The sequence below is a fragment of the Nelumbo nucifera genome, chromosome 5, assembly GCF_055504915.1.
Source record: "Nelumbo nucifera cultivar China Antique chromosome 5, China Antique-T2T, whole genome shotgun sequence".
Classification (NCBI taxonomy): domain Eukaryota; kingdom Viridiplantae; phylum Streptophyta; class Magnoliopsida; order Proteales; family Nelumbonaceae; genus Nelumbo; species Nelumbo nucifera.
In genome coordinates this window covers 73,828,298-73,839,204 of record NC_142653.1, presented here as the reverse complement: position 1 = coordinate 73,839,204, position 10,907 = coordinate 73,828,298, and the positions used below count along the sequence as shown (strand labels likewise).

Genomic DNA, 10,907 nt, shown 5'->3' with positions numbered 1-10,907 from the left:
AGACCCAATGCAGATTTCTAATTTCCACTGCATAGCTATAAACATTCAAAAGGTTAGAAACCACACTCTATGCACCCATACCCATCCATGAATTGGCATCAATTCCAAGCTGGCACCTACTCCAAATGTACTTTGAGCCTACAAATTCTGACCCTGGGTTGAATCGTCATTCTTCCAAAAAAATGGAAGGGTCAAATTCACTGTAGCAAAAACTACTCTCGAATAAATAACCTCTCTCCTCCTTCATATAAATCACGTCACATCCTTCTACTTTACATAGAAAACAAGGTTAGAAAGTAGAAGAGAATTTACATTCAGTCCATTTGTGTTTATATACACTCTGTCCATTTGTGTACAGTATAAATATATTGAAAATAATACAAAATTCAAGGTTTTGTATTCTACAATTTTTTGTATTTATACTCCTTTCAAATTGAGCCATCATTGAAAATAAAATTTGTAAAGCAAATTTGCAATTGAAGCAAAATAAAATAAAATAAAATAAAAATTTGTAAAGCAAATTTGCAATTGAAACAAAATAAAATAAAATAAAATAAAATTTGCAAAGCAAACAAATAAAGCCCCTTGCTTGGCACTTGGCAGTTTATTAAAAAATAAATTAATAGGAAGAAAAAAGCTTCACCGTAAATGGATTCATCCAAACCACTGCAAAGTAGGACCCACAATATAATGAAGTTCCATCCCCGTAAATAACGTTATCCTCGACATTACATGTAATATTTTGTATCTTGTGCCAGATTTCAAATCAGCCACCCACAAAACTCTTCCCCACAACGTCCCCGCCGTGTATGGGAACATCTCCCGATGATGTTCCTATGATGTTCCTGGTATTATCATTGGGAGATGTTCCCAATACAGGGCGGGGATGTGGTGTGGGACGTTATGGGGGATTGATTCGGTCTCCTTGTGCTAAGCGTCCACATCTTAGATTCATGGAGTTGGATGTCTTAACCCAACGAATCAAGTAAATTCAGACTCTATTTGCTTCTCTAAATATATAAAAAATGTAAAACCCTCTCCAATCTTATCCTCCATGCATTTTAAGGGTAGGGGCAGGTTGGATTTAGAACCCAATAATGTCCTCTTATTTCATGTTATATATAAGTAAAATAAGTAAAATAACACAAGCAAATAATAAATTTTCTGATTATTTAATAAAGACATAAAGAACACATAAAATATCAATTATTCTTTATAAAAAAATTCAAAATATTATTAAATCCAACACCTAATTCATAAAATTTATATGTTTTCCAACAGTATACGGGTCGGGGAGGATTGGGTTTAACCTAATACCATACCTTACCCATACTCATACAAGTTCTAAAATCCACAACCTATCCCCACCCTAAAACCCGTTCTTTAAGCAATAAAGCCCACCCAATCAGGTGGGTAGGTAGGGATGCAAACGGATTGGATTAAATATGAATTAGGGTTATTCGAATCCAATCTGACACTATTAATTGCAGATCCGATCCAATCAGATTTGATAAACATGGATCTAAATTTCAATCCAATAAGGAAATCGGATTTTTGGATCTGATCCGATTCGATTTGATATTTTTAAAAAATTAAAAAAACAAAACATAACATTTTAAATAAAGAAAAACAAAAACCACAAGCATCTATTTTCATCATATATATACATGTCCTTTATAAAAAAATAAATAATATAAAAACTTTACAAAAATGTAATATAAATAATATATCAAAACTACAAACATCTATCAAAACGGATAGAAATGATCCGAATCCGATATGATTTCTAATCGGATTTTATTATCCAATCTGAAGATCTGAGATAGGACTATCTGAATCTAAGAATGGAGGACCGGATTTCGAATAGGATAGGATCATGATCCAATGCATTTGCACACCTAAGTAGGGTTGTTCATAATAAGACCCAAACCGACCAACCCGGTCCGGTCCAACCCTAGTTGGCCGGTTTTTCTTCAGCATCGGTCAGTTTCGGGTTACAAAAAAACATAAACCAAACCGACTCGAACCGACTTAGATATATATTATATAATATATTTCAAATATATATATATATAATATTTCATATATATATATATCTGATATATTTCAGTTTTAATATATATTTCAGATATATATTTGTGGAAATATATACATATATATATTTCAAAATTATACATATTATATATAAAATTTCTGATATATAAAATATCAGTTTTAATCCATCAAATCATTTTTAATTTCCAGGCATCCAGCCTTTGTTTTCTTAGACTTGAATCCTTTATCATTCACACCGAAAGAATCATTCACAAAACCGACCCAAACTGATTCAAACCGACCAGGTCGGTTTTACTTAGTATTGGGTCGATTTCGATTTAATTTCTAGGTAAACCAACCAAGTTGGATCGGTTGGAAAAACGCCAATAAACCGACCCAACCCGACCCATGAACAACCCTACGCCTAACGTAGGGGCGGATACCACCGGGTAAGGTAGAATTGCTATCTCTAATATTAATGGGCGTGAAAAACCAGAAAAAGGAATTCCATACTAACGGGTTGACTCGGAGCTATTCCTCCCAAGTTAACCCACCGGGTGTTGTCCTACCATTTACTTTCTTAGGATCCGTTTGGTTTGTCTGAGATGAAGAGTTGGTTAAGCTGGCTTAGTTGCTTTGAAGACGCCTGATTAAGCCAGAAACGGCTCCATTTCAGCCCTCCCAAACGGATCACTACATGGTCATTTTGAAGCAATTTCTCTCTCTCTCGTATATATTGCTTTGATCCATTGTTTGTCCTTGCAAGAGCCTTTTCTTCTTCATCGTCAATATCCACGATGGGAAAGTATTTTGAAGGAAAGGCTCTTGAGGACGATCTATGCCCAGGCAGCCTTGAGGAGAAGATTTCAGTGTTTTATGCGGGAAATTCAGAGGAGTTTGATCGTTCTTTAGAGGGTAATAATGAGTCTGATCACGAAGGTGACGATGATTCTGATAGTAGTGACTCATACGATTCCACAGAGAGGATCGAATACTGGGAATTGCAGGGGACCATTCTTCAGGTAAATTATTAATGCAGATTCGTTATTTCTTTCCCATGGATCCCATTTCTTAATTTTTCGTTTTCCTTTTCAGCCTTCAGACATATATTTTGATCATTTCCTCAACACAACTCAACCCAGAGAATTTTGTTTTCTGAATTCTCTGCGGAATTAATTACACATGAAGATAGAGTCCTGAAATTTTCTCGGATGGATGGATTATGAGTTAATTGCTAAACCGAAAGGTTTTTATTTTATTTTTCTCTTCTACTGGGTTTCCATTGAATCTTTATTTTAATCAATAAACAGCTCCAGAATTCAAAAAGTCTTGTCACCACAAAATTAGAATATTGGATTGGCACTATTTATTTTAAATTAATATCCAAATCTCTTACCCATTTTCGTTTTAATAATTTGAAAATATTCAGTTATTGGATCATTAATCGCAACGAATTAATCACTACTTTTCTTTTCCTTACAGTGTTTTTTTCCTAGAAAAGAGGAAATTCAACCACTCTAGGCCACACAGTTGTTTTGTACTTTTGTTCCACTTCCACATACAGAAGTGTTGAATAGATCCACCAGACCATTTTCTGATTGGTGATGAGAATATCTCGATATGGTCAGACCTGATCTCTTTCTCCAACCACCAAAGCAAAAATATTAGAAATCCGGTCCGACTGGTTTTCGCGGACCGAATCAATCTGACCAAACGTCGTTCGTTTTTCCCAAATATATAATATTTTAAATATTTTCTTATAAATTATTTGTTCCAGTTTTTTTGGGTTCTTTGGGCTACACAACCGCATGTATATAGAGGCTCAAGGTTAATGGAGAGCTTGTTGTCCTTCACCTTCAGACTTATCTCGTATGTCCTTGTAATGGAAGGGTACAAATAAGGGTGTCCAATCTATTTGGACGGATTGGACGGACCAAAAAGATATGGGGGATTGGATCAATCTGGTTCAAAATATTTGTTAGATTGGACTAATTTATATTGGATTTGGTTGGGTTAAGCCAATATCTGGTCCATTGATATAAGATAAGAATATAGGTGTCAATAGACCGGGTTTGGGTTGAAATCAATCTAAATTAAAATAAATTTAAACAAATTGGATGGTCTGAACATTGAATTGAACCTATCTAAAATGGTCCAAATTATTCATAGGATTGGATTGGACCTGATCCATTTGCAGTGGACTCGCATTGGACCGGGTCGAATTGGACCAAATCCAGTCCAATCGACACCCCTTATACTTGACATCTAATTATCTATGACAAAACAACTTACAACTTCATTTTTCATAATATAACCTTAACAAATATGATAGTAAATTAATAAAATGTTGATAAAACAAGTGTTTTTAATCAAAATTATTTCATATAGCGTCTATAAAATTTACCCTACATAAAATATAACAAAAATTATAAGAAAATCAAGCAACGTCCTTTTATATATTATTAATTATATAATCGGTTCAGAACATCTAGAATCAGTCCGTTCCAATTATAAATGAAGATACAAAACACGTAGAACCAGAACTGGCATAATTGGTTGATCAGTGGGTTCGGTTCTGTTTTATAAACCCGACCCACGGACAGCTCTTTTATATCTGAATTTACAATTTTTTCCCCCTGGCTCAACCGGCTGGCTTTACTTTTTCTCAGGAAGTGCTGGACCACAACTGCTTGACGGGATCAAATTTACAGCGAGAAGTTAAGCGAGCCTTGGAGACGGTGAGAGCGACATGCTTGTGCCAGTGTTCCAAGCAAAGATACGGTGAATGCGGTAGCTGTTTACGCCGAGCAGTTGTTAATCAGCTTTGCAATAAAGGATTCAATGCAGGCTTATGCACATCTAAATGGAAATCCACATTAAAAACCCAAGGAGGTAAATTGCCAACTCCACTCAAGTTTTATGAAATTATTGTTTTAATAATAATAATAATAATAAGTGCCCAGTTTTTTTATATTTTTTATTGCTGTAATTTTTGTAATTATTATTTTTTAAATATTTTTATTCAATTATGACATCATGGTTTGATCCATGTGATAGTTAAATTGTTGAAATACTTCATCACCTAGATAGAGAACAATTTCATTTTTGAGCTGGTGTTAACCTATGTTTTATATTATTAAAAGTATTGAATATATATCTATTTTCTGGAATTTAGGGCCCATTTGATTTGCAAGAATAAGATTTTTTTTTTTTTTTTGATAGAAAAGAAAAAGTGCTACACAACACTTGGGATAGCATGCCCCACAAAGTCACTACAACAAATAAAATCTAAGTCCCTAGGAGGACAAACACGATCCATGTGCTGTATCGAACTCTATCTTCCATATGCTCCTTCATCTCCAGAGAGTCCAAGAAAATGCTTCTAAGGTTCTAAGGAGGAGTTAGGCCCTTGAGACATCTAGCAACAAAATTCGAATCCCCTTCAATAATAATCTGGTATTTGTTGAAATTTGTGGCCTAGTTGTGAGCTTCCCATGCCACCCATACCTCCGCTACATTAATAGTAGAGTTACCAAGAACATAACCTTTGTAGTCCAAAACCTTACTGAAATGGTTCCTAGCAATAGCAGCAACAGAGCAGCTACATTCATAGTACAAGAAACATCAAAATTTATTTTAATTTCACCCAAATTCGGAGGATTCCACAGAATATTCTTCACCTTCCTCGTTTCTTTTTTCAAATTCTGGTTATCATTAAGCAAACTGAATTCATCGAAAGCCTTAAATGCTTTCTAAAGAATAATTTGGGGGGAGTCCTCTTTATCATTGAAAGTCTTTTGGTTTCTGTTCTTCCATATATGGATACAAGCACATTTCTCCTTGAGACGGTTTCCTTTGATCACATCATTTTCATGCACAGCTTTCCACCACTTGAAAACATCCATACTATCCCCATTTAGGAAGTCAATGTTTATACCTGAAATCTCCTAAACTTGCTTAGAAGATGGACACTTAGAAGAGGATGTGGAGGTAGGGGTGTCAATTAGACTGGATTTGGTCCAATCCGGTCCAGTCCAATGTAAGTCCATTACAAATGGACCTGGTCCAATCCAGTTCAATGAATATTTTGAACATTTTGGACCAGTCCAGAGACTGTCCAATCCGTTCAAATTCATGTTAATTTAAATTGGTCCAATCCAGTTCAATGAATTTATATTGGCTCAATCCAATATAAATTCATTATGGACAAATCAGGTCCAATCCGATATGTCATATTAGTCCATCCAAATTCAATATGTCTTATTGGTCCATCCAATACATTCAAATGAATTTTGATTTAGATGGAATCAAACACAAAACCGGTCTATTGACACCCTATTTGAATGGTCCTCTAGGGATCCACATCTGTTGCAATCTCCATTAATATCAACCCCCTCCTTCCTAGGAAGTCCTTCGATGGAAGAAGTCTAATAAGACATTTTTTAATTTTGGAATACTATTTAATCTCCATACTGTCGAATTCCAATTTAGCTGAGTCACTCGACCACAGACAGTCCCACACTTGAGATTATAAGCCGACTTTAAGTTGAAAATACCCTTTGGATTAAGGCTCCAAACTAGATTATCTTCTTTATTACCTTTAGGGATAAATATTGATTTAATTTTATTCCAAATATCAACCAATGTCCGAATCTTATTTTCTTTCCAAATTCCTCTCTCAATCAATGAAATCTCTTACTAGAGCATTTTCTTGAATTTCCTACGAAGGGTCGAAAGTATCAATCAAGGGGCGTCTGTAAACCCAATTATCTATCTAGAATTTAATAGCAGCCCTATTTCAAACAACCCACTTAAGATCCATTCTCAGGAGCTTTCTAGCCTCCAAAATACCCCTCCAAGTCCAAGAAACACCCTTCTTTTTCTTGGCTTTTCAAACATTTTCTTTCCTCAAGTGTTTTCCTTTCACAATTTTAACCCACAGATAATTGTCCTCAGTAATTATCTTCCATTCCTAGGGGAATAAGAGTCTAAAATTAGAATCAGAATGGCCCATTTCAATTCCAATGGTTTAGTTGGAATTGCATAACCTCATTCGAGGGAGTGACATTCCCTCCCCCTCCATAGGGAATGAGATCCCATTTCAATTGATTTTAATTGCGATTTTGATTCCTGTTTGAATAAAATCAGGCATGTGAATAGACCATTCTAATTCTGATTCCAAAGGATTTAGATCTGATTTTGACTACAAATCAAATGGTTCTTTAGTTGTGAGAAAAAATACCTTAAATATTGGATTTAATAAAAGAAAATAGGAGTTCACATTTTAAATAGAAGATTTAATGAGACTGAATTAAAAGAGATGAAAAATAGCATTTCAAATTATATTTTCTGCCCTCACAATTAGAGAGGGATCAAATTCAAAAATAAGGATATTTTAATAAAAACAGGTTCATAAGCTCACTTTTCCATTAATTTGACTAAGATGCTAAAAAGACATGATACTGGAAAAATTATAACCAATCAAATGGAATCATAAAAGTGGTAACCAAACAGGTGGGTTTTCATCAAAATTCACCATGGGTTTGATTGGTCAAAACCTTTCCAATATTAATGTCTTTCCGGGTATCATAGACTATTACAGTGTAGATGTTGGTAGTAGGGATGACCATTTCCGGTCCTCCTTGGCCTGTGATACATTTGAAGTTATAGGCCTAAAGTTTAACCTACTCCTTATAATAGGTGTTAAGCCTAACCCATGATCACCCTTTGTAATGACCAAGAAATTCAATAACAACAATATCAACAATAAGGATATAGGGTGATAGAAGAGGTTCACATAGCTCACTATCTTGGTTTTTTTAGTTGGAAAGATCAGAAGCGGGATAACTCGGAAGTCATTGAGTTGGTTCTAAGAATCATGTCTACATTATCGAAATAAAAAAAAAAGCATCTATTTATATGTTCAGGTGTCCTATACTGGTGGGCATGGTTCAAAGCAATATTTTAAAAATCGATCTAGAATTGCAACTGCTTTTGCCATCAGTTTCTGGGTCAGTAGTTCAACCATCCAGCTTGAATAGATGGCCCATTGTAATATAAAAAATAAAAGATAAAAATAATTAAAATAAAAATGCACAAAAATCGTTATTGGGGTCTAATGGATTGGTAGTTCGACTACCTGGATGAATAATTTGTTGACCAAGTCAATGATTTTTTGCCAAGGAATAGTTTAGGGGTGAAATGAAATCGGTTGCTTAAATGGGTCAATGACGGTTATAAAAGCATGGTTTAAAATACTAATCTCTCTATGAACAAAATTTTCATCATACTTTAGATGGACATTAAGCTTCATATGTGCAAATCTGACCTTTCAACCATCAATCATGTCATACCAATTAATGTATTCTAGTTCAACCATCCAATCAGAAAAAGATTGGGGATCTAAGTTTATTGAATCTAGGAACACATCTTCACCTTCTTGGTTATGTCATTTGCACAGCCACCACGTTCAGCTTATACAATCATCTATTTAAATAGATTTATAAGATGGATCAGGATCCAGTAGGTACAACACATTTCATGAGAACTTAATAAATATTTTGACAATTGCCAAAAGTTGTTTTTAACCTTTTTATAATCAGCTGGGGGTATTTTAAGGGACAGGTGTCAAAAAATTTTCAAAGCGTTCATTGAATGTGTTTATAATGCGGTGCCCACCTGATCTAGCCTGTTATAAGACATGCTTCTAGTTCAACTCCTTAAAAGGGTATCCTAAGCTTGGCTACCTTCCTTTAAGGATAACATACACTTTATCTTCATGATCATTATCATCTACATTAATATCTTCTTAGACAACTCTTTCGGCTGAGTTTGGAAGGAGTACAAATGCAAATATGTAGAGTGCAAAACCTTATATTTTGTATGTATATTCGCTGTATATATTTACATTTGTACTGCTTCCAAACTGAGCTTTTGTTGTTTTATTTATTCCTCACATTGACCATAGGTGCTTTTTGTTGGATTTCTTCATTAGCCTCTTCAAGTTCTTTCCAAACCTAACTAAACTTGGTTACCCTCTTCAACTAAATATTTTAAAATTATCTATGAATTTTCAATAAAAAATATTAACAGACCTATTTTTTATTGGCTTGTTAAAATGCAGTATCTCTTGTTGTATTTCTAGTTTTTATTTGCAACTTTTAGTGTTTATATATTGTTATATTTTTTCTGTTTTTTTCCTTCATTTTTGTTCTATTTATTGTATTATTTACAATTTTCTACATTTTCTTTATTTTTAATTTTTGGTTGTAATTTATCATTTTCTTTGTAAAATTGTCTCATAAAATGACATAAACAATGCACACGACAGTCACAAGAGAATCTTTTATAAAATTAACAGACAAAATGCTAACAGGGGTGAAGTGCTCAATCTGAAAGTTCAAGATGGGTGGGTATCAGTCAAAACGAAAGTCCTCCAGGGAGTTAAGTGTTGCCATCCTAAGGCTGTATTTGATTGCAGTGCAATCTTACTTGCACTAATACAAATGCATAGGAGCGCAAATGAAAAGAATGCAAAACTTTGGTTTAATTTTATTTTAAATTTTACTTTATTCTCTTTCAGGTCTTATTTTACTTCATTTATACTGCAATCAAACAAAGTAAGGTAAAATATAAAAAAAATAAATAAATTAAAATTACATACAAATCCTTTGCACTATCATAATTTTGCATCAGTACAAGCTTATTTGCACTGCAACCAAACGCAACCTAATATTTATAGTGTATGTTGCTTCTACTCTCTCTCTCTTGTGTTGTTAAACCATAGAAAAATTAATTCCTATTTTGTTTTTTTTTTCGTTTTTCTTAGGAATGCATGAATACATAGATGTTATTGTAAAGAGCGCAGGAAGAAAGAAAGAAACCCGGCTCATAATTGAACTGGATTTTCGGGATGAATTTGAGATGGGGAAAGCATGCAACGAATACAAGAAGTTGATAAACCAACTGCCGGAATCTTTCATCGGAAAACACGAGCACATGAATGCGATCATACGCATCGTATGCGATGCAGCAAAGACGTCGATGAAGGAGAAGAAATTCTACATGGGTCCATGGCGGAAAAAGAGCTTCATGGAGATGAAATGGCTTGGTCCTTACCAAAGATGGTATTTCGATCAATCTTCGGTCGTTCAACCGGTTTCTTCACGGCAACTGCGATTGCCAACATCCTCCAGGTTCTGCTTTCAGCAGTTCTCAGCACCAACAGCACTAGAGGTCACCTGAATATCAGCAGCAGATCGATGTTTGATCAATTTTCCTATGATTTTTCATCGAGCCACGCAGCAACTCTGCAAAAGCACTGTATCTCCATCATAGGAGTTGAGATTTTCTGCCAACAAAACATCTTCCAACTCTCTATCAACTTAATCTGATACTACACATCTCATATGACGAGACTCTCATAGGCCCACTATGAATTGTGGGGTGTGAGATTATATTGGTAGAGGGTTGGAACATGTTTTGTTGGAAAGGTGATCCGGACTCCCATATATATATAATAGTATTCATGGAAGCCGTTGAGGTTGAGATATGTATTACTATTTTTTTTAACTACAAATGTAGCTGCTTATGGGCTGATGAATTTAACTAAGAGTTTAGGTGTCTAATAAAAAGAATTTTCAAGGCAATAAAGAAATCAAAATCCACAAATGCTTTCATCTCCTTACCCCTTAATCAAACAATGGAGGGAAAAGATGCTCAAGTATGTATGCACTAACACAAAGCCGATCTCTAACTAAGAGTTTAGATCCGATTATTGAAACCTTGCATCTAAATCGATCTCAAATTTGATTGGATTTAAAGATCTCGAATTCAAATCTAAATCCTAATGGATTTGGATGAGATTCGGGTTT

General features: G+C 34.5%; 1 protein-coding gene across 1 annotated transcript; it reads left to right on the top strand.

Moving 5' to 3' along the window:
* Positions 1 to 2,787: 2,787 nt before the first annotated feature.
* On the top strand, positions 2,788 to 10,690 carry LOC104593980 (uncharacterized). Its single transcript, XM_010254106.3, has 3 exons — positions 2,788 to 3,056; positions 4,704 to 4,926; positions 9,863 to 10,690. The coding sequence occupies exons 1-3, from the start codon at positions 2,832 to 2,834 to the stop codon at positions 10,276 to 10,278; spliced, it is 864 nt and encodes a 287-aa protein (XP_010252408.1). The 5' UTR covers positions 2,788 to 2,831; the 3' UTR covers positions 10,279 to 10,690.
* Positions 10,691 to 10,907: the final 217 nt, after the last annotated feature.

Excerpts from the sequence above, each read along its gene's own strand:
- LOC104593980 (XM_010254106.3), top strand. The coding sequence starts at position 2,832 with ATGGGAAAGTATTTTGAAGGAAAGGCTCTTGAGGACGATCTATGCCCA. Across the intron at positions 3,057-4,703 it reads TGCAGGGGACCATTCTTCAG|GAAGTGCTGGACCACAACTG; the intron begins GTAAATTATTAA and ends ACTTTTTCTCAG. Across the intron at positions 4,927-9,862 it reads CACATTAAAAACCCAAGGAG|GAATGCATGAATACATAGAT; the intron begins GTAAATTGCCAA and ends CGTTTTTCTTAG.